General features: G+C 36.9%; 1 protein-coding gene across 2 annotated transcripts in view; it reads left to right on the forward strand.

Annotated features, from left to right (window-relative positions):
- The window catches only part of NCKAP1 (NCK associated protein 1), a 59,209-nt gene that overhangs the window by 12,410 nt on the left and 19,102 nt on the right, over positions 1 to 27,697 (forward strand). Inside the window, exons 3-22 of one of the 2 annotated variants that reach the window (XM_082763471.1) lie at positions 8,558 to 8,650; positions 8,848 to 8,904; positions 9,849 to 9,991; positions 10,078 to 10,168; positions 12,072 to 12,209; positions 12,977 to 13,025; positions 13,525 to 13,681; positions 14,326 to 14,382; positions 14,891 to 14,987; positions 15,210 to 15,316; positions 16,961 to 17,093; positions 19,894 to 19,975; positions 20,381 to 20,439; positions 21,245 to 21,390; positions 22,825 to 22,957; positions 24,294 to 24,413; positions 24,706 to 24,845; positions 25,993 to 26,124; positions 26,748 to 26,966; positions 27,324 to 27,454. In XM_082763471.1, the coding sequence (XP_082619597.1) occupies positions 8,558 to 8,650; positions 8,848 to 8,904; positions 9,849 to 9,991; positions 10,078 to 10,168; positions 12,072 to 12,209; positions 12,977 to 13,025; positions 13,525 to 13,681; positions 14,326 to 14,382; positions 14,891 to 14,987; positions 15,210 to 15,316; positions 16,961 to 17,093; positions 19,894 to 19,975; positions 20,381 to 20,439; positions 21,245 to 21,390; positions 22,825 to 22,957; positions 24,294 to 24,413; positions 24,706 to 24,845; positions 25,993 to 26,124; positions 26,748 to 26,966; positions 27,324 to 27,454 (2,284 nt within the window). The remainder of the gene's footprint in view (positions 1 to 8,557; positions 8,651 to 8,847; positions 8,905 to 9,848; positions 9,992 to 10,077; positions 10,169 to 12,071; positions 12,210 to 12,976; positions 13,026 to 13,524; positions 13,682 to 14,325; positions 14,383 to 14,890; positions 14,988 to 15,209; positions 15,317 to 16,960; positions 17,094 to 19,893; positions 19,976 to 20,380; positions 20,440 to 21,244; positions 21,391 to 22,824; positions 22,958 to 24,293; positions 24,414 to 24,705; positions 24,846 to 25,992; positions 26,125 to 26,747; positions 26,967 to 27,323; positions 27,455 to 27,697) is intronic. The other variant, XM_082763472.1, reaches the window with a different exon arrangement.

Consider the following 27,697-nt stretch of genomic DNA (forward strand, 5'->3'; position numbering starts at 1 on the left):
CAGTAAATACTTCAAGCCACATTCTGTAGATCCTTCTGTGTTCTCTAAACTTCTGTGGCAGACCTATTAAAAACAAAAGGTTATTATGTACATAAGAACTTGTTCAATGCAATAATGTCTATGCTCTGAGTGTCTTCCAGTTGTTCACTATGAACTTAGAGCTTAAATAATGATATTGAAGGATTTGTTACGCTGAAGTTTATGGAAGTTGAGCAAAGCTAATTTGAGGTATTTTAACAGTTCCATTTTTTAAAATAGGACATACTCATAATGTTTCCTCGTTGCCTTGCCTTATTTACCATGAGGCAGCCATGCCTGTGTTTAAGAAAAGCAGTGTTATTAAGCAAAGTTATCAGAAGCCTACACTGCATCTTTGAGCACAGTTTAAACCTTGGATTTTGTCTTGCAGCAATAGGAAGCTGGGGGCTTTCCCTCCCTGTGGTCTCAGTGGACAGGAGTTTGCTTTTAAGTTATTTACACGTTTTTCTGTGGAGCATTGTGTCTTCCAAAAGAAACCTTTATCCATAAGAGCTACCTACTGAGGCAAAAGCTGTGCCACGTTGCAGGGAAGGTTCACAAGTTTGATGTGAGATAAGCATTTGTTCATAAAGCTTAGGTTCAAAAAGGCGTAAGCATCTAGCTCCGAGTCAGGAAGAGGCTGAGCTTCCCTCCTTGCTCTTTGTCTCCTTTCTCCCACTGGCCAAAATCCAGCTCACTACAAATTAGAAAAGCAGACCAGTAAGTTCCTTCAGCAGGGAAACATGCTCATGGATTCAAAAGGGCAAAAAGTTTACTGGAACAGGGAAGCATCAGTTCATATTATTGAGGATAATTAGAGGGGAAATAGTTGAGAAATCATAGGCTGTGTCCTTGTAATGAAAACTCCAGGACAGCCTTTCAAGGATGATTTTTGGATTTTCTACATTCAGTTGCAGCAGTTGCCATTGCTTAGCATTGTGCATCTGCACAGTTCGTAATGCCTACTGATACATCAGTAGGTAATGTTGCCAAACAAACAAGCTTGCGTTCAGATAGAGAATCATCAGTGCTTGCTCTTTGGATTTTTTTTTTTTTTTACCTAATCTTAGCTGTTAGATAGTTTTTCTCACATTCCATCATGTATAGATAGTACTGTGTGTGTCAGAGGTGAAGAATGTGTTTTATTGAGGGGTATGAGCAGTCTGCACTGGAATTAAATGGGTGCCTGATCTTGAAATGTGTGCATTTTATTCCTGTGTAACCAGTGGTTCTGTTACATTTACCATGGATAGCTTTTACATTTTTATGGGTAGAATCCATGGCTTCTGGTTGTGATCCGCCTTCAGTGTTTGGCTTGCTGAGTCAGACTAGACTCATGCCTAACAATCGCTGCAGCAGCTTCAATATTGCAACAAGAGTGAACGTTTGAGCAGTTCAAATAAAAATGAAGCATCCAGTGAATCCTTGCTGACTGGGCTGGAAAATGAAGTGGAGTAGTCTGACTTCCAAAAGATTGATTATAGATAATTGTGGAGCTCGTCAGTTCATAACTCTCTCTCTCTCCTTCTGTCAGAGGGCAGTCCCAGTGATCTTACACTTGGCCTTTATTCTCCAATCACTGTCTTGAGCCATATAACCTTGTAAATGGGTAGTTTGAAGACTGAGCTCTTAAATCAACTGTTACGGCTGTTGGCCAGCAAGGTAGCGTTGCTTTACAGCATATGAAACATGCTATTGTGTAAATAGTGGTCCGAAGGATTGACAAAGAGAAGCTGGAGCACTTCAGAGTGGTGTTTGAAAAGGAAACCGGATAACAATAAAAAAAATACCTGCTTTCTGTCTTTGGGAAATCCTGGTATTGACACTTGCGTTAAATTGACTTAAGGTAGGTTTGTTTCCGAGAAGTCTTCTAAACTGGAGAAGCCCTCCCAAAGCTTTGCAGCTCCACCATGCTGGGTCAAATCAGCGAGCTGGTTGTGTTACAACTGGCACAGGGAAGTTTATTTGTACTGAATTTCTTCAGTTGGCTTCAGAAGAAAAGTTCCCCAGTAAGGGACGTGGAAGCGGTCTGATGTTTCTCAAGTGTTTTTAGGTTGTATCCTCTTACAGGGTGTATGGGCTAAGTGCACACTGCAGACAAATCAGAAGAGAACATCCCAGTCTTCCCAAAAGTGTAGGAGGACGTAAAAATGACTCTCTTCTTAACCAGTGCTAACATTTAATTACATTGCAAAGCAGGAATAAAGCACTTCACAATCAGGTAGTGGAGATGGAGGGAGAAAAGACGTAGATTTTCTGTAGATTGTGGGTAGGAAGTGAAAATCTGCTGTCTGCATATGTAAAGCTCTGTTTTATGTAATAAAGCTAGCCTGCTTTCTGCTTTCCAAAACAGCACATACGGGAAATAGTGAGGATTTCTGCATTTTTTCCTGAACATATGTTGTTCTACTCACATTGCTCCTGAGCAATTTGCCTTCCTATATTTTGAAATGTCTTCTGGTGATGTTGAGCCTTAGTCACTGCTTCACAGCCGGCAGAGCAGTGAGACCTTCCTCCCAGGGAGTGCCTAGTGGGGGGAATGTCCGTGCTTTCCAGCTCCTGTTAATCTTGATTTGCTGGCAGCTACATTCCCAGTACTGTGCTTATCTCCTCAGATGGGTTTTGTGCTGACTGCCCACTCAGATTCTTGAGATAGGGGAATACCTCCCAGCTGACCCATCCAACTGTATCTGCTGCTTTGTGCCAGTGGGGGCAGGAAATGAGATCAGATGAGAACACAGTGCAAGCGGTGAGACCACTGCTGGCCTGCCTAGGTTAGGGTCTGTCCACGTCAGTTAGTTCACTCTGTTTTTATTTGCTGTTCCTTGGTGTTTTGGCTTCTTCCTTTTCGATCCCGACAGGTATGCCTGGGCTGCTGGCTGTCCCTTTCCCACTTTCACTTTGGAGTGACCCAGTTGCACAGCCTGTGGGAGCGGTGCTGCGGGCACGGGGTGGCTGCCCTCCTTGGCTGACGCTTCCTAGATGACATTGATGCATGCCTTCAGTAAATGTTTTCTTGTGTAATTAAATTGTTTAATTGTGGGCTTTATAACCAACCTTCATAATAATTTCTGATAGGTTCTTCCAATATCTATTCCATTACAAAACACTTAATACAAACAAAAAACATGTTTTGAACTTTAATTTTAAAATTACTCCTTTCGTGCCCTGCAAGTACAGTGCCAAAAAGCAGGGCTTGCTTGCTTGTTTTTAATGAAGATCTTAGTATTGTCGTTTGCACAGTGCTAATGAAGATAATCCTGGAGTAGTTTTTCATCCAAGGGAGTTTGTAGGTCTTGACTTTGCTGCCTCATGTATTAGTAATACTTCTTCATGAAAAAATAATCATTTACTTTCCAGGAAATGGTAAGGTATTAACACCTATGGCGGCTGTTTTTTCAAAAGTCTTAAATTAAGACTTAAATCAACTTAAATCCCCCTAGTCAGTAAACTCAAGATCAAATCTATTTCTCCAGCTTTCTGGAGTGCTGGATTTCTTGCCTGGGAGACTTATTTTTTTTTTTTCCAGACACCTTGTTGTCTAAGCAATTAAAAAACAAGTCCCTGTATGCCACCACAAAGCTACCCAGCTTCCTGGCCAGGAAGACTAAAACCCTTTCTGGGTAAGAGGATGCTGTGCTCTCCTTGCATGGCTGCTTGTTCAGCTCCTGTGCTGCTCGAGGAACCTGCAGTGCTGGAGGCAGCACAGGGAGATGGGCTTCCCTGAGCTCCTCAAGGTGATCATTTGGCTTACAGGAGATGCCCTGTGTGACTGAAGCAATCCGAGTAACAACTGCTTTCTCTTCAGCTTTGCACTAGCCGTAGTGTTTTCTGCTGGTGGTTGTGATGATACTATTTCGGAAGATACTGTATGTTCTCTGCAACAGTTAAAATTGTATCTATATGTTTCCTAAGAATCATTCAAATGTGAATTTCTGCTAATCCCTTGCTCTGCTACACTCCTACCTTCTGTTTTAGTTTTGTATGCAGCAGTATGGCTGATGTCTTCAATTCTCACATGACTTCACAAGTTAAAGTGGCTTAGGCTTTCACAGAATCGGAGAATATTAGGTAGTAATTTTCAAACTAAGTCTTTTGAAAGTGAACATTTTTATTATTTTTCATTAGCAATCCCAACCAGCTATGTGAAATGTTAACTTCTCTTTATGACAGTTCTTTTTGGTGAACATTTTAAAGTAATTTATTTTCCTTGTGAATTGTAAGCCCTCTTAGCACTGATGTTTGTTCATGGCTTAACCCTTGATTGTGTGTGAATTTGAGATAGAACAGTGTCTAAACACATTTTTGTTTTATCACTGTTTGCAATAAATCATTGTATTATACTGCTGTAAGTGAAATCAGTCCTTATGAGTCACTTGCCAAGGTAAGCCAAACTTGTAATGTGGCTCCTGTTGCTTAATAGCATATGCAGTACTTGCAAAAGAACAAATGTGTGTAACACTGACACTGTTTGCTTCATCCACTCACATCAAAATCTTATTTTGATTTGATGATTGAGAACTTAACAGCTTGGCCATTAAAAAGAAAGCAACAAAAAAAGCACCACAAGCTCATTAGTACCTAAACACTGTATTAGTTATTCAGTGTTACTGAAATGGCATTTCAAAATTAGTTTTCATGCATTTTGAATGAAGAGTTCCTCCGTGATTTCATGCTATAAATACAAGTATGCCAGTAGCTAGACTTCTGTCCCGAACGTTTATCTGTACAGCATCATGGCAGAGCACTTTATTCCACAAACAGTTGGCACAGGGACATCAAGACCTGCACCCGTGCTTTGGGTGATGCAGTAATACATATTGAGCTTACCGTAGGAATTACTTAAAAATCGAGGGAATGGGGAAACAGTCCCTTAAGACTGACTGGTTGGTTGGTTTCTGAAGTGGGATGTCACTGCCCCCGAAGTACATTAACTGTTGTTATTGATAATGTGACCAACCTAGGGACAGTAGCAGTTGTGAAGGGTCACGGGTGATTATTTCCTTTTCAGAAGAGCGGCTTTAGTGCTAGAAGCATGAGAACAAACAAAAAGTGAATCATAGCGTACAAATGCATTAGTTAGTAAACATGTTAAATATTCTGTTACATCTTTATCTGCAGCCTGCCACTTTAGAGCCTGCTTTTAATTGGAGATCATAAAATCAAGGACACGTCCATCATTCTGCAGTTAATTGACAGAATTTAAAACTTTTTCTTCATTTAGTTAGATCCTCCTTCTTTCTCCTCATCGTTCTGCTATGGCTTTTGTCGATGCAGAATTTTGTTCCAATAATTGAATCTTAGAAGTCTGCATATGAAGTGGCAGGCATATTGAATAAAATAAATGACTGGAAGAATACTGGCAGACATTATTTTCCCTGTATCCCCCAAATTTTAACAGCAGGAATTTGTAATAGTGCTTTTTGGGACATACATGTCAGCTGGGAAGATGAAGGTGGTGGTGTGTTCTCTGAGGGGAATGTAGTATCCGTGGTGTTGGTTTATGGAAAACAAATAGTGTTTAATGCAGGAAAAATGTCAATGATGTAAGAAGCAGAGAATTCCCTTCCCTATCATCTACTCCTGGATCATGGAATAAGACATTTGTTCACATGCTGCTTTTACCAGTCAAATAAATATAAAGGAGTTACAGAAGGATAGTTATCCTGTTTTTCCACACACAGCTCTCTGAACAGCCTTTCCAATTGTCATATTTTTCCTGTGTATTCATATTAAATTTGTATTTATTGATGTCACTAATATGCCAACATCTGTGTTGTTGCTCTTGTCTCTGAGCATTCATACAAGCGTTAAGTGATGCTGCAATTCCTGATTTGTTTACTTCTTTTAGTATACTTTCTCCGTGAACACAATCAGTTCTGTAAAGACTTGGGGGGGGTAAGATGAAGAAGGAAAAACACAAGACAACTGGTAAAGATCAGTTCCTTTTCTGCAGATAAGGTGCTTCGCCAGCTGCAGTCTCCGGTATTGAAAATCCCAATTTTTAAATAATACTCCAATATGACTGGAGAGGTGGTATTTTGTCAGCAGAAATGAGTTAATATAACTAGTTTCTGATCTTGCTCTAGTACTCAAATTTCTACAGCTTTTCATATGTCTTAAATCTAACCTTTTTCAAGAAAGCATTGTTACCCTTTTGGGTAGGTTTTGTACTTCCAGTTCCGTAAGAATAAGTAAAGCCCTTACATCTGACCAATCACCAAAGCAAGGTTATCTATAGTTAAAACAATCTTGTGGTGATAGTAATGTTTTAGGAGTTGCTTCTTCAGCTCATCCTATTTTAAGACTTCCGCTGCATATTGCAATCAAAAGTGTTTGCTGATAAATGAGAATTAAAGCAGAGGAAAACAGCCTCAAACCAAACACAGAAACATATAGCACCCAATGCATCTAAACAGCTGTTAGGGAATTGGTAATGGAAAGTTTTGTTGCAGTGGGTGTGGAAAGAGCTACACCCGCATTCCTGAGCGATAAAAATGCAAATAAGCATCCAAGACACTGCATGCTGTAAACCACTTTTAAATCTCACCACTGGGTCTGTGTTGATGAGTTGAACTTTGTGCACCATCCTTACCCAACAGGTTGCAGTTGACATATGGTTTTATTTGGATTTTTATACTGCAAAGAAAAGCTTGCTCCTACCTTCTTAAGCCTCAAAGCTCAACGAGCTTCGCTCTGTAAGGATGCCGTAGTTTTGTTTAAATTTTTTTTAGGGAAGATAACTGGGAAGGTAACTAGCTAACAGCACACAGCAGCAATGCCTTAATGTATGGGGGAGTGTAATGAATACCTCCTGATATACTTTTATTTAATGAACAACTTCAGATAATTTCTGAAAATAACGTACTGCTCCTGTAACTGCGCTTTCCAGCACTGCCTCCTGCAGTGCCTTCACTCCCCACTCCGGGCACTGCGGCCTCAAAGCAGTCTTGTCCTAACCACACTATCTGGGTGCCCTATACAGCACCCTACTGCCCTGATGGGCTCATCTTAGCATGGCCCCTTCCTTTGGCTGAGTTAAGATTGCTCTAGGAAAAAGGCGTTAAGCCACATATGCACTTGCAAGGCGACTTTTTTTCCTAGTTTTTTTTCCTCTCTGCACTGAGGCACGCTAATTTCTGAACAGTACCCCGCAGTCTGGTACTGAAGTCATAAAACGACTCCTCAAATTCACTTGTGTTAGTTACACAGAAATAAACCCTATTTTTCTTAGTATTTTAGATGCAGATTATTTGCAATATTTTTTTTTAAGCATCTTGGGTTAGGCTGAAGACTAAACCCAAACATTTTAGGCAATTCACTTTGGTCGTGTACTGACCGTGGACTAATGAAGCAGCCCTGGAAGTACGTCCTCTTTCCTCTACATCCAGTGATTATGGATGCTTCATTTTCTGAGCTTAAGGCAGCTAAAGTGTAAAGTTGGTAGCAAATTCATACCAAGTGTCAAAGTAGAGCTCAAAGGCCTGTTTGAAAGCAGATCTTATACCGCTGCCATTTGAATGGTGATAGCCTATTTCCTAGTAGATGCGAGTAGCGGGAGAAGTCACAAAAGGAATGCATTTCATTTTATTCAATCTTGAAAACAGAACAATTTTTTTTAATAAATGATTGCTCTTGCTCAGAATACAACCCTGTTTAACTTGACCGGTCTTTAATTTAAAATGTTACAGATACTTAGGGCAATTTTTCATATTAAGTGTTACAAGATTGCTTTAATTCACTTCAATTCGCATATCAAGAGAGTAATTAGTATTGTAATCATTTAAGTGAGCAGTCTGGCTGCAAGAAAATAATGGGGAGAAAAAAAGGAAATTAAAAGGAGATTTCTTTGTCAGATTTAAAATAATAATCCATGTGGACTATTTTACGCCTTTGTATTCACATTTGCCTCTTCCATTTTATCCACCAGTGTCTAATGCTAGTGTTTTGCTTCTTTTTTGTTTCTTTATTTTGTTGCTTTTGTTTGAATGTATTATTGTGTTATATGGAACTGGTCAAAGAACCGTTACTGTATTTTATGTTTGTATCTACATTTTATTTTGCATGCTTAACGTGGCTTTGCCTGGATATTCTTTTTGGTAAGTTCAGACTTTAAAAGCATAATGTTTTTCTGTAGTAAGATTTGTAACCTGCCACCTTTTTCCCACCTCGAGTAACGTCATTATTTTTTTATCATACTGATTTGTGCTCACGTACTGTTCTGCTTTTGCTAATTTGACACACGATAACACTGTTTTCCTAACTATCCATTTTCGTCTCTAGTTGAGCTAAACAATATTACTTTGGTACTAATGTATACTAATTTGATTTTTATCTTCAGAGTATAGTCAGCAGCTATTAAATGATCCGTTTTGAGAAGTTTGTGTGCATTTAAGAGACACACAGAACCTCAGGCTTAGAAAACTATGTTAAGATTTATTTATATGACCTGGTGGTTAATCTGCATCTCTCAGGTATTATTTTTCAACTGTCTTCTCAAGATCTCAGAACTGTAAATGTGTTTCTATTTCTCTTCTAGCAACAGCTTGCTCAGCTACAAAAAGAAAAATCGGAGATTTTGAAGAACCTGGCGTTATACTACTTCACGTTTGTTGATGTAATGGAATTTAAGGTAAGGTACAGCACATATGTCACATCAAGCTTCTGTTTTTTATTTGTGAATGAATACTTCATAGTGAAACATTTGAACTCGTAGTTATGTTTTTTTGTTTTTTTTTTTTTTAAATCAACATAGTCTTGGTCACTAAACATAGTTAAGTGATTTACTTAAATCTCTTTAAACTAAAACGATCTGTTTTGTTTTTCAAGGACCATGTTTGTGAGCTGCTGAACACTATTGATGCTTGCCAAGTCTTCTTTGATATTGTAAGTTTCTGGGTTTAAATTTTCAAAAGCCACTTAAAAATGTTTCTGATCCAAGTTCTGCATGGACAGTTACAAAGACTTGTTTATTTTAGCTCAAGAAACATGACATCTCCTGTTATAACAAGAGAAATACAAGTATCATAATGTTTGCATCTCTAACTTTCATAAATAGTGTAAAATCTCTGGAGTACTTCTAAACAGGCTAATTATGGACAGTAGTAACAGCAAAATACAGACCGTATTTTTTGCGCTGTTGCTTCTGCTAGTTAATTCTTAGAGATTTACTGCAGTCTGTATGCTTAAGTCATGTGAGGCTCAAAAACAAGAATAATAAGTGTTCCCCTAGTATTTTTTTGGATGGTTTGTGGGCATCACTTCTGTTGGCTAAAGCAAGAACACACACCTGACTGTTATATTTAAAATAAAATACTCAAACACCTTTTCCTTTTGGTTTCAGCTTTCTTTCCTATTGTTCATAATGCCACCTTGTTAGTTTTAGTTATTCTTAATTTTGGCTGACTTAGTTTCATAATACAAAAGAGGAGCAGGCACATATCCTACACAATGATTGTCACAGGTCAGTGTGTATGTGCTGGCTTTTTACATTGGAGTCTTAATATAGAACAGTTCAGAGAGTCTTATTAAAATACAGTTCAACACTTGTTGAGTGCTTAGTAACACTCAAGAAAAGCTTTTCTGTCTGTCAGCTGTGATGCTTGGGCCTGAAAAGATTTATTTGCATGCTTGCTTTCACAAATACAAGCAGTTCTGGGGATTTGGATGAATAAATTAAGATCATACAAAGTCTATATGCAAACAGAACAAAAGTACTGGTCAAGACAGTCCGTTGTATTTTTAGAAGGCTGAAAATGGGTGGAGAGATGAGGAAAGTTTTATGCTGATTTCTAAGAGTTTCAAAATGATATATTTTTTTAAATCTCTAGACTGTAAACTTTGATTTAACGAAGAACTACCTAGATTTGATTATAACCTACACGACTCTAATGATACTGCTGTCTCGAATTGAAGAAAGGAAGGCTATCATTGGATTGTATAACTACGCTCATGAAATGACACACGGAGCAAGGTAAATATCTGCTGTGTAGGAAATGTATTTATAAAAACACATAATAAATAACTACACCTGAGTGAATTATTTGTTGTTGCTTTTAGTGACAGAGAATATCCACGCCTTGGCCAGATGATTGTGGACTATGAAAATCCTTTAAAGAAAATGATGGAGGAATTTGTACCTCACAGTAAAGTATGTAACCACTTTTCGCAGGAACACAGTAATCTTAATTGAGACAAGCAGAGATTAAAAAAAAAAAAAAAAAAAAAAAAAAAGTAAATACACAGGAGTTTTTGTCCAAGACTACTAGGTAAAATTTTACAGGAGCTCTTATACTGGATGGGGCTGAGGATTGATACCCTATTAAATGAAAACTATAGAAATATGGGAATGCTAGGACCCATTGGTAAGATTCCTGTTTATTCACTAAGGAGTAAAAATTGCTTAAAAATTAGTTGTGGTTCATCTGCTGTGGCTGGTTCTGTGTTTTGGTTTGCTTCGTAGCTTGAAATGAAGGAGATTTGTAATGTTTCTAAGAAACTATTATTTTCTGGCTTACTATCCTAGTTGAGTATCTCTTTCTGTTTTGTAACCTGAGGGTTTTTTCTTTGGAATGCCTTTAAATTGGGCATCCTGGGAATGGCTGATCACCACTGCCTCTTTAATAATATCTCCTGCATGCAAAAGCTGGCATTGTGTGTCCTGCTCACTTGACCCTGCGAAGTTAAACGAGCCTTTAGCCCCTTTTGTACAAATGTTTTTAAACTAGTATTTGTACACAACTGCTTGTGTACCAGTTCTCTGGTGATTTATCTAGACCATGTTTTCTTCTGAGAATACCTTTGGAAAAGTGATGGAAGCCTTGCCAAAGTCAACGTATTTCTTGTTTATCACTTCCCACACGTTCACTAGGCGTGCTGCCCTGTCCAAGGAAACTAGATTTGTTTGATGTGATCAGTACTGACCAACCCAGAATGGCAGGTGTTGTTCTCTAGGTGCTTGCAGATTGTTTGCCTAACACCTTATTTTGGAATTTTTGGCATGACTTGAAGCTAAATCCTAAGTAACTGCCTAAAGTTTTAAAGTTTTGTCTTCATGTTTTGAAATCTGGGTACTGGTTGTAGTCTTCTTGAGATTTGATGCGTTTCCTTAAACTTTTGAAGATAGTCAGTAGAAGTTCAGAGAATTTTTCAGCTGCTTCTCTAAGTGCTCTGAACTGGTTTTAAATATTTGTCATTTGTCTAAATAATCAGTAATCAGTAACTCTACTTTTTTTACACTTTCCTGTACATGATTCCTGTCTCGTTAAGACTTAAGTTGCTAAAGATCTGATATCCAGGTAATCTTTGCTCATGCGCATTGTAGCAAAGATGCTCTGCTTTTTGGTATCATCTTTGTTTGTGCATTTGCCTTTAATAATGGACCAGTCCTTTCCCTTGAAATGCTTTTAAAGCCATTTTCCAGGCCAATTTCTGCACTTCTGCTGATTCTCTACTAGAGGTATAAATTGGGGTCAGAGATCCCTTCAGGCAGCATGCTGCAGAAGTGCATACTTGGTTAAGTTGTCATGGAAGAGTGCACGTAAGTTGGCCTTCTATCATCCCACAGTTTTGCAGTAGCCATGCCATTTATCCCTCTATATTAGCTCCAGCAGAGAACTTTTCTTTTCCCTGAGTGATCTTAATCTGCTGGTTTATTGCTTCGACCTGGCTCCCCATAGGCTCACGCAAGCATTAGGATTGACACAGAAGACAGGGAAAAAGCGTGGGACCGCACTTACTTGGATATGCTCAATCTGTTATAAGGATGCTCCTGTAGTATCTGCTCAAAACCATTGCAGTTTGCTTGCAAGGTGGGAAGGACATAATAAATGAAGTGGCAGAGAAGGGAATAACACAATTAGGATGCTTGAATAAGTAATGAACAAATAGTATTTAACTTCTTTTGTGCTTGGAATACGCCAGTTTTTGAACTTCAGTTTTAGCATGTAGTGATTTGCATCAGTTTCAATTTCTGATCGTTTAGTGAATTAAGGCTCTTGTGCTAATGCATTCCATAGCTTCTAACCAACCTCCTTTGTCTATCTTCTTTTCAGTCCCTTTCAGATGCTCTGATTTCACTCCAGATGGTCTATCCTCGAAGAAATCTCTCAGCTGACCAGTGGAGAAACGCACAACTACTGAGCCTCATCAGTGCACCTAGTACAATGCTTAATCCTGCACAGTCTGACACAGTATGGCCTTTTAATTTGGTTTATATGATAAAGTTAAGCAATGTTTTCTGTGAAACAGTGTAGGGATGTTTCATTTTCTGTTTGCTAACCTTTACATGACTTTTGAAAAAGGCAAATTTTGTTTGTTGGTAGAGCTGCATCCTTTTATACAGGGGAAATATTTTTTGCATTAATTAAAGCTTCTGGTGTATAAGCCCATGCCTTCATTTCTAGTATCTGATAATCTGATGAAAGGAAGTTACTCCTGCAGTGTGGAGTGAAGGTATCCTGTGTACTCTAGGTGATTTGGGGCCAAAAGACTGAAAATCAGAACTGATACATCCTTTAAAAATTAACTACTTACATTTGCTGTCTCGTTTGGGATATGAAGGTTTATCTTTTTGGGGGAGGGGAGATAATCAAGAATAAAGAACTGTCAGGTTGTGATTGTAATACATCAGAAGCCTTGTGTTCTTAAATATTCTTAAATACAGTGTTGGTTGAAACAAAACATTTGATAGAATCATAGAATATCTCAGTTGGAAGGGACCCACAAGAATTATGAAGTCCAAGTTCTGTTCATGGTATAGGAGGCTATGGAATCTCATTTCATGTTCAAGTTCTTAGTTTCTAAAGGGATGAAACAATGACTTGTTAGTAATCAGAAGCAGTCTTTTGTGATTCATCAGCATTTAAGACTTTGTCTCTTTTTCTAAAAAGTACTTCTCATAAAATGTATTGGTTTGGATATAATTAGTTTGCTACAAATTACTGTTTTTTTCCGACAGATGCCATGTGAATATCTCTCTCTGGATGCAATGGAAAAATGGATTATTTGTGAGTAAAATTTTCTGAAACAGCTCATGGTTGTATTAAAAAATAAATTTGAAAAGCAGCTTGTTTTCCTGTACCATACAAAAACTGTTGGATTCAAAACGGATTCTGGAGAACTTGATTAAACCTTGGGTTTATGTATCATACTTTTTCTACAGTGAAGCTAGAATTCAGCTTATTCTGGAATGGAGTTCGTCATAAATTTATTCGAGACTTAAACTAAAAAATGGTGGCTTTTGTAATTATGATGAAAATAGTTGAGTTGTATTCTTGTAATGAATTACTTGTTACTTATACTGCAAAAATATAACAATTTCTCTACTACAGCATAATGTGGGGTATTTTCAGTTGTACACATATATGGATGGATAATTATGTTATCCATACAGAGTTTCAGTAAGCTAATTAAACAATTTAAAAGAAAAAGCATAATAATCTCACTGTTCTCTTACTGTCTCTATGCGTCTTGTTTCTGACACACGGTGATTGTGAACTTCTGAAGTTGGATTTATTTTGTGCCATGGAGTCCTAAATAGTGATGCTACAGCTTTGAACCTTTGGAAACTTGCACTTCAAAGCAGCTCTTGCTTGGCTTTGTTTAGAGATGAAGTATTTCATATTCACAAAGCTGCAGAAGACCTGTTTGTAAACATACGAGGGTAAGTTTTCTTTTTTTTTCTCCTTTCAGATTATCTGTTAAATATGTACACGTATCATTTCTTTAAGAACTGTCCTGAAAATGTTAATTGCGCTTCATGTAAGATCCACTTGCAGATAATCAATACCAAAACATTTTTGCTTAGTGTCTTGACTGTTTCTTTAATGCATATTTTCGAGGAGCCTGATTCATAACCATCACACTTTTTTTTTTTTTTAATCTTAGTTCTGAGAAATGTTGGTGAATCAGTCTCTAAAATGGCAAATGTTTAAAATTAATGATCTTGCCCACAAACCGTAATCTAGGGAAGAGAAATTATGTTGTGAATGCAGGGTTTGCTTGAAAAGTTGCAAGCATTTGTCACAATTCCTGCCATACATCATAAGAAAACTCAGGCAAAAATGAAATTGAGATCTCTCTACCGGAGAAATCCATGAGCACTTCAGTAGAGAGGTTTTGGCCTGGGTATCAGGTTTTAGCATTTATCTGATCCAGGGAAAAGAAGTCGTGCCCGAGCTGTTCTGAGGGTGAGCTTTTTTGCTGTATCCTGCTAGCTATGGAAATGCAGCTCCTCCCAAGTCTCAACTCTTGCTGAATTGTGCTACTGATACTTTTAACCACATTGGGTTATTTGTTTACTTGCAGCTACAACAAACGTATTAATGACATCAGAGAGTGTAAAGAAGCTGCAGTTTCACATGCGTAAGTTTTTAGTATTTTTCTTCTCAAAGAAGTTATAAAGAATGTATAAACAGGACTTGCTGAATCTTGACCTAATTGTGCGTTTTCAAATGAGGCCATACACTGATTGTTCTGGATTTGCCTAATGGTATACCATTATTGATTTAACTTCCCAAGTCTTAGATTATTTGTCAGATTGTCAGAGAGAAAGCATAAATGTATTTTCCTTTTTTTTTCTTGTATAATTACTTAATGTGAACGCTAATTAAATAGGAAAGTTTTAGTGAAGTCAAATGCAAAGCACAGAGCAGAGACAGAGGGCTAGTTTTTTAAGTTTAACCTTACTTCAGGAATATACAGCATGGATGGTGGAGATGCCAATTTCGTATGAACCATGTCCTTTGAAATACTAAACTTTTGAAGTTAGTATGATGTGAGCTACCTACACTCGGCCTTAAATGTCTGGGAAAAAATTAAACGACTGTGATTAGCACATTCGATGATGTTTTGGTTTATTCTTTTGATGTAGGGGTTCAATGCATAGAGAGAGGCGCAAGTTTTTACGTTCTGCACTCAAAGAACTGGCTACTGTCCTGTCTGATCAGCCAGGCCTGCTGGGCCCCAAGGTAATTACAGTCCTTGAGTTTCATCTTTAGGCAATGGTACAGTTTGTTCATCCGTGCTACTGTGCCATTCAGTTCCTCTGAGGGAGGGCAAAACCCACCCAAAACCCCTACTCTAAGATAAAACCTGCTTAGGTTTTAAGATTGTTTAGTTGTAGAGACTGGTTGTTGCTTAGTGTGCACAACATGTCCAACTCTTATATATATCTTGTGATTTTTTTTCAGGCACTTTTTGTATTTATGGCATTATCCTTTGCTCGTGATGAAATTATTTGGCTTCTTCGTCATGCAGACAATATGCCGAAGAAGAGTGCAGATGATTTCATAGATAAGTACGTTAACAATTTTTAGTTTGATACCTTAAATATTCACGTGAACTTCATAAAGGAAATGCATTTGATGGCAAGAAATAGCAGGAAATAATAGATAAAAAGAATTGGGACTATCCAGAAAATCTTTACAATCTTGTTTCCATCAAAAACAGAAAGCTAGGGTATTTATTGTGTTAGAAACTGGAGCCCATTGGTGAAAATTGATTTTCTGCAGAGAGTTTATTTCTAAAATAAAAATGATTTCATGAAAGTTTTATTTGCATTTAATGAATGATGAGTTAGGAAGGAAACTGTCAAAAAGATTTGTTTGTAAATGTCTCCTTTATTGCAGCAGAACTGTCTTTAAAATCAGGTAAGATTTATTCATGTAATATAGCATCCTCATAAACAGGTCAAAAATGAGAAATGGGATTAAGAAACCTTAGAAATTTGGGTAGGCAGAAGAGTACTGGTTGTTCTTGAGTTGTTCTCAAGATAATAGAGCACATCAGTTCAATCTTGGGAAAGAAATCTTAAAGAGTATTCATGTGACAAGTGACAGTCAATCACAAGGCTATTTCTAGAGCTGGAACAGAAAAATGTTGAGTTCCCTTCAGTGGACTAGGTGCTAGGGATAGAGATACCACAGATAAATACACTATCTTGCTGAAATGTTACAGAAATCTTTTCATGTACATCTACTGTAAAAGCCATCTCTATTGTTATACAGCTTCCCTGGTGATACTCTTGGATTGAAGTGTGGGTGGTCAGCATCAATTACAGTTGCTCAGTTTTACTTAAAACCTGGGGATCAAAAACTCACTGTTAACGTCATGTCATGTCATGAGTTACAACCCTGGGTTTAAAAATCATCATAAAATTCTAGCACTGTGCCTCCTTGGTCTTCTGAAGGCTGTATTCTTCTTGGTCTTGTTTAAATAGGTGAAATGTGAACAAAGTTTTTCTGCCAAAAGAAAATGCATGTTGGAGAAGTTTGTCAAGCCATCTGATTGTTGCTCAGGCAGGATGGGATTTAATCCAACAAGCTATCAGTCTAATAACTGCATTTTAAGCTTTCAGTTTAAGTTGCATTGCAGGCGTTAGAATATGGATAGTTACTCATAGAAAATTGCTCTGTGTTAAACTATTTTTAGTTTATTTAATGTCTGCCCAGCAGGTGGTATGAAGTAGTCCTCTGTACAGTGCTTTCACTAGAGGGGGAAATTTTACCATCTTGAAAAGTCTTTTTTTTTTTTTTTTTTTTTTTTTGAATAAAGAAAGACCTACTGACATGAGCTCAGAAAAGCAATTATTACAGTTCTGGTTTTTGGATTTAACTGCTTCATGAGGAAATACACTTATTCAAATTGAGCATTACAAAAGGGCTTCTTCAGAAAATACGTGGGTTGTACAAACCTTGGAGGATTACCACGAGGGGGTCCTGTTAATTTATCTCCTGTTGAATGTATTTTACTTTGCAGATGAAAGTTTCTTATGTAAGCTTATTTTATAATGTGAGCAAGTATTTTAATACAAGGGTTATGTATTAATAATAGAAGCAAAATAGAGGAGGGAATTTCCATGGGAAACATTCCATTGACGGAAATTATTTTCCATATTTTATGTTTCCTATTTTTAAGTTCTTCTTTGTTTTTTCTTGGCTAGGCACATAGCTGAGCTAATATTTTACATGGAGGAGCTCAGGGCACACGTGCGGAAATACGGACCAGTGATGCAGAGATACTACGTGCAGTATCTCTCTGGCTTTGATGCAGTGGTCTTAAATGAGCTTGTTCAGGTACGGCAAGACAATGGTTTGGGGTTCTGCAGGCTTTAAGAAGGGCTTTTTGTCCAAAATGTATGAAATGTGTTCTGGTTTTGTGCATTTTAGTGAATGCTATGGAATAAGGCAAAACTAACCGAGCTTGCTGTTTAATTGTGGGATATAGAGTTGTGCTTTTGGCTGCCATATGAATACTTAAATGTTATTAAGTAATGTTCTCTTCAGAGACAATTAAACTACCTTTCTCCTCAAGGAGTAAACTATGATTTATTTTAACATCAGGATATAGAGATTGGCAAGAATTTAATGAAAGGCTTCTCTTGGGGGTCTGAGGTTCCTTTTAACATTTTCAGGAATTCCTATGATTGTTTGCTTTATTCTTAAATGTGTTACAGTTTTGCATTGCCTTGCTTTCGAGAATAAAAAAAAGTAATTGCACTTGCAGGAGCACCAAGCTGATCTTGATTAGCGCGATTCTTTTATGTAAGATGTTTCTTCTCTGAATTTTTTTGCAAGCAGCAGTGCTGCCTGAATAGTACCCTTAATGCTCTTTCAAGATGTTGCTTTCTGACATGATGGAGAAAACATGGCCTGTGTCATTTACCAAATGATGCCAAAGAGAGAAACTAGAATCCCACGGTATCCTGTTTTAACATACTCTGCAAATGGATGATTTCCCTTATTTAGCATCACTGTGTTTAAGAAGCAATTTAAATACTTGGGATCAGTACTGTATCACGCCAGCACCATTTAGAAACCAAATGACAGAATTGGTTATCTAAGCTAATGGTTGAGAGTCTGTATTCTTGTATGTTGCCAGGAAAAAAAAGAAAAAGAAAAAAAAAAAAAAAAAAAAAAAAACACCTGAAGTAGTTTGACATTCTTAAGCCTAAATAGGAAGTCAAGTAGATGTAGGTGTCTTCAGTGACTATTTCAATTTAAATTCTCTGGAAGTGAATTATACTTGCAGTTAACTTAGGCCTGTATATGGCCATGAGAAACACAGACATTTGTGAGGAGAGTTCAGACATGAAATACCACTATGAAGGTAGTGGCAGACTTGATCAACTTTGACAGGGTGTCACATCAGAAAAAGCCTCCTACTCTAGAGAGTGACGGGGACATTGTCTTTTATATAGTAGGTAAGGTTGAATGTGGAAGTCATGAACTTGTGCAAAAAGAGAAGTTAAACAGAAGTGGAAGAGAACAGTTTTAAACTCAACGGATTTGACATCCCAGGTTGTTCAAAACATCACGGAGTATGGCTCTGTAAGAGCAGGGAGGTGCTCTTACAGAGAAGAGAGTGATGGGTTTTTCATGGAAGACCATCCTCTCTTGTTCCGTGTAGGTTTGCATCCAGAGCTGCAAGTGTCTATTACTCTTACTGAGTAGCACCTATTGCTAAGCAGAAAATGTTCCTAAAGTAAAGGCAGTAGAAATTATTTGTGTTCATTAACTGAATTTGCAGGACTGATTTGATGTAATCCAGATAAATAGATACTGCTGCTGAAGGAGCAGTGCAGAAATAATTTTTCTTGTCTACACTGACAAGGAAATGACAGGACTTCTGCACTGTTTTGATTTGATTCCCTAGTGGCCGCTAGGTGGAGCCCAAATTTTGTGAAATCTTGAGCTCCTCAAACTGGAAGAGCTTCTATTGAATTTTAAGCTTTTATGTTGTTTTCAGAAATCACTCCCATGCATTAAACAGTAGTACATCGATGACCAGAAGGCAGAACTTATATACTCTGCTGTTCATTTATTGTTTTCACTCTACTGTTCATGTTTGTTATATAACAAACTATTGAAACAGTTTAAATACCAGTTTCTATCCCAGCTGTTTAAACTATTAAATATAAATGAATCCTTCATTTTACTTTTAATGCCAAAACAACTGTATTTCTTTTTTTTGCTCGTAACTTTATACTTACATGTTAGCAATTCTGTTGATAATAAAATGAAATATTTTTGAGATTTGTCATCAATTCCTAAGATGGTTTTCTAGATTTAGTGAAAGAATTCTAAAACTTATACAAATGGCACAAATATTGTGTTATTTGTAGGATGATCCTCAAGGTCAAACTGAAATGAGGGGAAAAAAGAAAGTGGTTTGCATTTTAGTTGTAGTTAACTCATAAAAAGTATAAAATACAAGAGTAGACAGAAGCAAATGATAATTAGGATTTTTTCAACCTTTAGGTTAAAAATGGCAGTCTTATCTGTAATTACATGAATCTTCCATTCAACAGAAATGTGATCTTAGCAGTTGCTGAAACTGCTTCTTCATGAACTATTGCTTTTTTGTAGGACTTTTGGGAGGCTATCTTTCAGGTGTTAGAAATCATTTAATTCAGTGTTAGTAGAAATCTGGTTTTAGATGGTTCTGTGGGAAGCAAAGTGATGCTGATGTCGGCTCTGTTACATTTTGCCGTGGCTAAATTTTCTGTGCAGACAGATCAGATGCCTGGAGAGGTCAGACAAATGTTTGGTGTCTGTTGTATAACAAAAACATGTTGTGTGACCATTCTGTAAATGACTGCAGCCTGAAAATGTGTGGGCATGTTTACTGACAGATTTTTCACTTTTGAGTCTATGTTGGTTTGGAAGCAGCCTTTTTTTAGGTGTTTTTCATCAACCAATGAATTAAAAACTAAAAGTTGTGAAATAGTACTACTTGCGATAATCCATTGATAAAGTTACTTTTTGTGAACTATATAAAGTATTTTTCGGACTGCAGCTGATAAACTGGTTGTGGGATGTGATGTTTTTTCAAAAATTAAGTTTGAAATACTAATAGTAACAATATTTATTTTAGAATCTTTCAGTGTGCCCAGAGGATGAATCAATCATCATGTCCTCTTTTGTAAACACTATGACTTCACTAAGTGTGAAGCAAGGTAAGTCTGTTCAAATGAACTTGGGATTAGTGGCAGCAGATAACTTGCATAAACTGTATTAATTCCCGTTTCTCTTCTATTACAATATCTGCTTCTTGTTCTGTGTCCCTTTTCCTGGGCAGGTCTGTACAGATAATATTTTTGAAGGACACTATTTTGAAATAATTCATACCTTTTAATTTAGAAAGTATATTATACATATTTTGTCTAGCTATTTAAATTCCTATTAGCATGGTTGTGCTGGTTTGAAATTCTTAGGTAAAAGCAAGCGCTTTAAGTTTTCAAGTACTTTGGTGGGTTTTGTTTTTGATTTTTTTTTTTTTTTTTTAGAAGATCTGATTTAGTATTTCTGAATTGTAGTTGCTTCCCTAAAGGCTTTATGTTCTGTATTTTTCCCTGATACAGTTGAAGATGGAGAGGTATTTGACTTCAGAGGAATGAGATTAGATTGGTTTAGATTGCAGGTAAGATGTCTGAATATCTGCTTGACATTTAAGTTAATGCACATTTTGGTTTAAAGCTAGTAATAATTTACTGCTCTTCTAGATTACTCTCACACTGCAAGTGGATCACAGGCTGTAAAAGGAGAACTTCTTGGCATTTAAAATCAAACAAATACTTAAGCAAATAATTTAATGTAACTTTGTTTTTGCCTTTGCATTGCATGCTTTTTGCAAAAAAGTCTTTGAAGGATTTATAACAGTTTGGAAGTGGAATGTGTTGAGGATGAGCAGTTTATTGGCACTGTACAGAGTATGATTCAGCCTTCCCAGCTAGGAGAAGATAATGTTCATGGAGATCACTTTGGTGTGTTGCAGTAATAGTGCCTTCAGTTAACTTAACAAGGGGGAGTACTGTTTAGACTGTAAACTAATTGTCCCAATATTAGACATGTTCTTTATATATTTTTAAAATATGCAGTTGTCTTCTTGCATACCCAAACCTGATTATTAAAAGGAGCAGGGAGTGGCTTCAGTGAACTTGATTCCACTAGTGTGCGTACGTGTTTTGTCAGTGCATTTGTTCTGCAGTTTATTTCTGCATTGCTGTTGTACTTAAGACATTTGGTGACTTCATTGAAAGGCAGTTGGCTTTTCTTAGGTTATAGTGGAAAGATAACATAAGTCTTTGCCGAGTCTTTAAAAACAATTGTTCTATGCACAGCTTAAGCAGTACTTACCCTTTCTGTTTGGCAATACTGATGGAATTTGCAAAAAAGCAACAGTAGATACTCTACAACAGTAGATTTTTTTTCTTCTGTTTTTCCAGGCCTACACCAGTGTTTCTAAAGCCTCACTTAGTCTTGCAGACCACAGAGAACTAGGAAAAATGATGAACACAATCATTTTCCACACAAAAATGGTAGATTCTTTGGTGGAGATGTTGGTTGAAACATCAGATCTTTCTATATTTTGGTAAGTTACTAATCTGACAGTAGAAGCTTTTAGTTTATTGTTTGTCCTTGCACGTGTAGCTTTTAAATACCAAATTGTAGGAAAATGATCTAGTGGAGAATCAATTACAATCTGGTTAACAGCAATTTTTCTTTGAAAGAGTTGCTGTTCTAGGGTTTGGGGTTTTATTTTATTTATGTATTTACTTTCTTTCATACTAGTCTTCTTGCAAAGTATACCGATCAATATGTGTATAATATATGTGTATAATTTTTTCTAATGTAAAGAATTTAAATTTTTTTTCTCCCATTGTTAACTACTGATTCTTCAGAGCTTCACGATGAAATCTAAATCCCTCAAAGCAACAATTAAAATAAGAGTTCTCTTCCAGCAGTTAAAGTTCTCTTACGTCTCTGCAGCTCATGTCCCCAGCTGAAGTTAAAGCCGTAGACAATTACGTTGTTTAAGCAAGAAATGAAATTTTTTACTACTACTTCTAGTGTAGTTGTAAAAGATCCACAGAGTTCCTGCAGCAGAAAAGAAAAACAGTTGATTCCCTTCTCTTTCTTCCCCTGTTTCCAAACAGGAAGACCTAGCTTTGCATTGCCACTTCCATACAGCGATTTTTCGTAGTAGGCTTTATTTTTTGTTTAGTTTGTTGGCATTAGTTGCTTTGGAAAAAATAAAGCAAAAACGTTTAACTCTTGGAAAAAGTCTGTGAAAACAGGATCAGGAAGCAGGTTGATAGGAATCTTTCTGCGGCTGTTTAAGCTGAAATAATTAAGTGTTTGCAGTATCAGCAGATAAATAAGCAGTCGTTGAAATAAATCATCGGAAGTCCCAGTGTGAGAATACTGTTCTTTGAGAAATTTCCTCGGTCCTATTTTAGGTTCTTGTTTTTCAGTTTCCGGTGGAGAAGCGTACACAATGATTTATAGGGGCTAGATTTTAAGGTGAAAGGCCAGTCTTTATATGGTGGTCAAGTTTATGTTGAAAATAGACTTCAATGTAACTTATTTCTTTTGCATGTGTTTTAAGATTTTTTTTTTTCTGAAGATTATTTGAAGCAACCATGGAACACGAGTTGTTTAAGTGTTACCATCAGAATTTAATAAAGGTGTTTCTGAAGGTCTGACAGATTCTTCAAGCAGTCAGTTAACTGATTTGGGGTCAACTGCAGATTCTGTAATAATACTTGCTAAAACTGTACATTTTTTGCAGCGGCTGTGTGTCAAACATCAGAACAAAGATGATATGATTAAGAGATGTAAACAGAATGCATTAGTATTGCATGTGGAAAACAAGCTTACTTGAAAGCATGATGTGTTTTTTTGGTATCAGATAAGCTATAATTACAGATCTGGCATTAATTTAGCATATTTGATTTGTATGAACTAGACTTCATTTGCAGCAAAGTTATGCGTGTGTTACATTAAATTGTCTATTTTTGGTCAGTTTTTATAGTCGTGCTTTTGAGAAGATGTTTCAGCAGTGTTTGGAGCTTCCCTCTCAATCAAGATACTCAATTGCATTCCCACTGCTTTGTACTCATTTTATGAGCTGCACCCATGAGCTATGCCCAGAAGAGGTAATTTTTAAATACATCATCTTTAGATATTTTCAGCTCTCATCTAAAATAAAGAGAACTAGTGCTGAATGCTGCAAGAAGGTGTTTGTTACACCAGTATAAGATTCAGGGAAGTAAAACAAGTGAGCACCTTACTACGTGATTCTTTGTCCATAGATCTCAAAATGCTGCCACAAACAAATTGTGGCATTTTTGTTACTTTGGTCAATTCTTTATATTTTGATGTTGTAATGAAATAGATCTTTTAGTACATTGCCTGTATGTCCATTGACTTTGGAATTACTCCAGAGGTTGACTTTGCCAATGTTCTCTAGTGCTTGTGAAAGTGTCTTTTCATTCTTGAGTGCTAATCTGAAATAATTGGATGAAAAATATCTACTACGCACAGTGTGGGTTTTTTGTAGTTAAAAATTAAATCCTCTTCTGCTAAGAGTCATTTCCATATACGTCTATATCATTATTTTCCCCGTACGCTTTGCTTTAAACAGCTGCAAAGTTTATTTGTATTAGAGAACCACTAAAAAGTTTCCAGGAAAACGTACCTTCAGGACAAGAGATGTCTTTCAGAACCATTCTAGTAACAGTAAGGAATCTTGTAGCCAAAGTCCACTGTGTGCTAGTTACTGAGAATTCAGCTGTAGCAAGCATATTTTGCCACAGCCAACAGAACTTTGAATTCAGTGTAAGACTTCCAACTCATAGCTACTATAATTTTGGAAAAATAATATTCACTGCACTGTGTACAATATGTGGTAGTGTAGCTGTTACGAAGTACACGTAAGTGGTGAAAGAAGGATTTCATTAAGACAGAATGCTGGACTTGTGCAGATCCAGTAACAAAGGAACTGAGTCCAGAAACGTATGAAGCAGGGCTTCATCGACTTTCAGGGGTATGAATGGCACTGCTTTTGCTGTAACATGAGTTGCATACTCTTTCTCTTCCTTAATTTGTACCAGTACTGAATCTAAGAGGAGATTCACAGAAACCGTGAGTGTTGGACACTTTAGATTTATTACAAAATTGGAAGATGAAAACCTCCTTTTAGAATTTTCTGCCTCCTTTTAGAGGATTTTTCTTGCAACAAAGATGTTGTGTGTTTTTTTTAATATGCTGTGTCAGTGACTGAAGATTTCACAGTTCAGGTTCCCTGCAACAACACCAACAAAAACCCACGGTTAATGAAAGACGTTGAAGTTACTAAGGACTAATTAATATTTTTTGTTACCCTGGGTCTGTGATTTAGTGAACTTTTATCTGCAAAACTGTATGCATTTTGTGAATAGCATAGGACTAAAGAAACTGAAAAACAGACTTGCTTATTTCTGTTTTTAACAGCGACATCATATTGGAGATCGTAGTCTTTCCTTATGTAACATGTTCCTGGATGAAATGGCTAAGCAAGCTCGAAATCTTATCACAGATATTTGCACAGAACAATGTACGCTGAGTGATCAGGTGAGTGTTGTTCTGCCTGTTTTAATTCTCATTTGAGATTTTCTAGGTAGTTTGACCTTTGGAATTATGCTTGTTTCCCCTTCCCCTTTTTGCCCCTGACTTCAGACTGTTTTCTGTTCACAAAGTGGAAAGTGGCTCAAGGAAGACTTTTATATTAAATGGTATAGTTAGTAGTCAAAGGAGGTGTTACTTGTGTGATGAAGTCTCCACCTACATATAAGCTTATTTTGTATCTTGCGGCTGCAAAGAAGTTGTATTTTAATTTGGGGGGGGATTTCTTTCCCTCTACTAGTTGCTGCCAAAGCATTGTGCCAAAACCATCAGTCAAGCAGTGAACAAGAAGTCAAAAAAACAGACCGGAAAGAAAGGAGAACCTGAAAGGGAGAAACCAGGAGTAGAAAGCATGAGAAAAAACAGATTGGTTGTGACAAAGTAAGCTGCCTCTTCTGTACCTTTCACCATGAATCCCAAGTCAAAACTTGTGTTTTTTACATGTTAAATACTTCTTGCTTGTATTATTTCAGTAAGGTTGACTGTAAATATGGCAAGTTTCTAGCTTGTGAGTATATGGTCCTTCTATAGCTTGAACAGAGCCTGAAATAACGTATTTAGAGCAATAGGAATGTACATCTCATTTATTAATCACATTGGCTCTTTCCTTTTTTTTGAGCAGAAAGGGTTCGCGTGCTGTTGTTAGGTTTCCTGCGTAGTCATATCAATTGAGGAAGTGGGAGTTGAAGGTGTGGATGGCATCTTAATTCTGCTTTGCTTAACATTGTGATCAGGATAACGTATGGGGTGGGCTGGAAGTTGTTGCTGCTGAAATATAGCTTGCTGCCTTCATCTCCTGGAGCAGAAATGAGGCTTTTGTGCCTGCATCAGAGCAAACCAGAAACAAAACAAAATAAGACCAACCTCAAAAAGAAAGGGAAAGATGAATAAGTCCAGTTTGAGGTGTAAGAGGTAACAGGAGAGGAAAAACAGCAAGGTAGATGATTCTTGGGAAGGATGACAGGACAAGTTGGTAGAGCAACAGAAGAGGAGGAAGGAAGCTGTGAAAATGAGACAATAAATGTTTGGTGTTGTGGCTGGGAGCTACTAAATGCACGGTGCTGAGAAGGAAGTCTCTTTGTTAGAGTTGCAACAGTCAAACATCAGAAAACTAGAATTGACTAGAGAAGTTGAGGGAAAATAGCTTAAGATTCGTTTTCCCTATATTTAGTGCTGGTTAGTAGCAAGCATTACTTCTGTTACTAAAATTAGTTAAGAAGGAACCACCTTAAAGACATTTAGAGGGAAATTGTTTGTGTATAGCTATATATAAAAACATATACATCACATCACTGCATAATGCAGACCAATACATTTGTAGGTTTCTGTTCTTACCCAAAATGTTGATTTTTCGATGTGATAAGCTAGAGTTGTGTGTCTGATGAAAGCAGATAAAGCTGATGAACGGAAAGTTAGAGCTGTGGGTGGTCTCAAGGCATCTTCCATTCAGTGTATGCTTTCCACAAGAATATATTCTAATGTTAAATTATTTTTTTTGTTGTTATTTTTTTTTTAACTGTTCATAAAGCCTGGACAAACTGCACACTGCACTTTCTGAGCTCTGTTTCTCAATCAATTACGTACCAAACATGGTGGTTTGGGAACACACATTTACCCCAAGAGAATATTTAACATCTCACCTGGAAATCCGCTTTACCAAGTAAGAAATATTGTAAAGATAGTTGTACTCATAAACAAGATAAATCCTTGCTGGATTGACATTAGGAGTATTGTGTGCTTACTATATAAGATTCATTTTTAAAGGTAGACGGCAAAACTCTTAGGTCAAATTCTTACAGATGTTACAATTAAGTTTACATGTGCAGACATAAATAGGTGTAAGTTGTTTAAAATATATGGAAATTAGTATCACCTCCTTAACAGCCTGATTCTGTGTTCTTAGTCCTGTGTGTTCTGTAGGCACTGGTGATACTTTTGTTTTTTAGGCATTTATAGCGACTCTCTTGCCACAGGTCTTTTGCACAATTTCTGGCTTTGTTTCAGGTGTTTGAGTCTAGAACTCGTTTGAAACTAGAACTGTGACAGCAACCAAGATTTTTGTCTAGATTTTTTTTTTCCAAAAAAATCTTATTTTAAAAGTGCTGATGTAGTGTAGCCATGATTTAGAGCTTCATACTTGCAGATTAAGGAAGAATTCTAAAAGCTTTGAATAATATCGTAATCATAAATATGAAATTGATAATCACTGATGATTTTAATAGCTACATCCTTGTTTAATTTCACTGAGAAATGCATGTAACTCCTATTTTTTGGTTTTAAAAGGTCAATTGTTGGAATGACTATGTATAATCAAGCAACACAAGAGATTGCAAAGCCTTCAGAGCTGTTAACCAGCGTAAGAGCCTATATGACAGTCCTCCAGTCAATAGAAAACTATGTACAGATTGACATCACACGAGTATTTAACAATGTTCTGCTTCAGCAAACCCAGCATTTAGATAGTCATGGTGAGCCAACCATTACCAGTCTGTACACAAATTGGTAAGTAATTATATGAATACTTGTTACAAGCTCTTTATATTACTTTTATTTAAATAAAAAGCTGGAATTGGGGAACTGGAATTGTATGTGGTTTAGGTGTTCAGAATTTTCTTAAGTTCCAGACTTCTCAAGTTTACTTCTCCCGGTACCTGCTAAAAAAGCATTTTGAAGTTTGCCTGTTGTGAAATTCAGTCTTTCTCAGGGGAGATGTAGCAGAAGGTACAGGTATTCACTAGAACTATGAAAGTAAAACTGAAGTCTACAGGCTTTGCTGTCTCTTTATCAAACAAGGGCATTTCATTTGTATAGAGGTATCTGTGAATGTCTTTATCTAAAACTTGTTCCCTTTCTGATAAGGTATTTGGAAACTCTGCTAAGACAAGTCAGCAATGGTCACATAGCCTATTTTCCAGCCATGAAGGCTTTTGTGAATTTGCCTACAGAAAATGAGTTAACATTTAATGCTGAAGAATACTCCGACATATCAGGTAAACTTCGTTCAATGTTTCTGTTGAATGTTTGAAAGACAGTTATCATCTGCTTGAATAATTGGAACTAGAGCAACTCTTAAGCTGTTATATTATAGACAGCACTTGTTAATTTTCGGTAGTATTTCAGTTTCTTTTTATTCCTATTGCCTCTGTGCCTTGAGAGAGCTTGTTTTTCCTATTTTTTTAGTTTAAAAAAAAAAAGTTAAAGACCTGGGTGTTTGAGCTACAGCAATGGGAGTA

The sequence above is a fragment of the Aythya marila genome (assembly GCF_965140915.1).
Source record: "Aythya marila genome assembly, chromosome: 6".
Lineage (NCBI taxonomy): Eukaryota > Metazoa > Chordata > Aves > Anseriformes > Anatidae > Aythya > Aythya marila.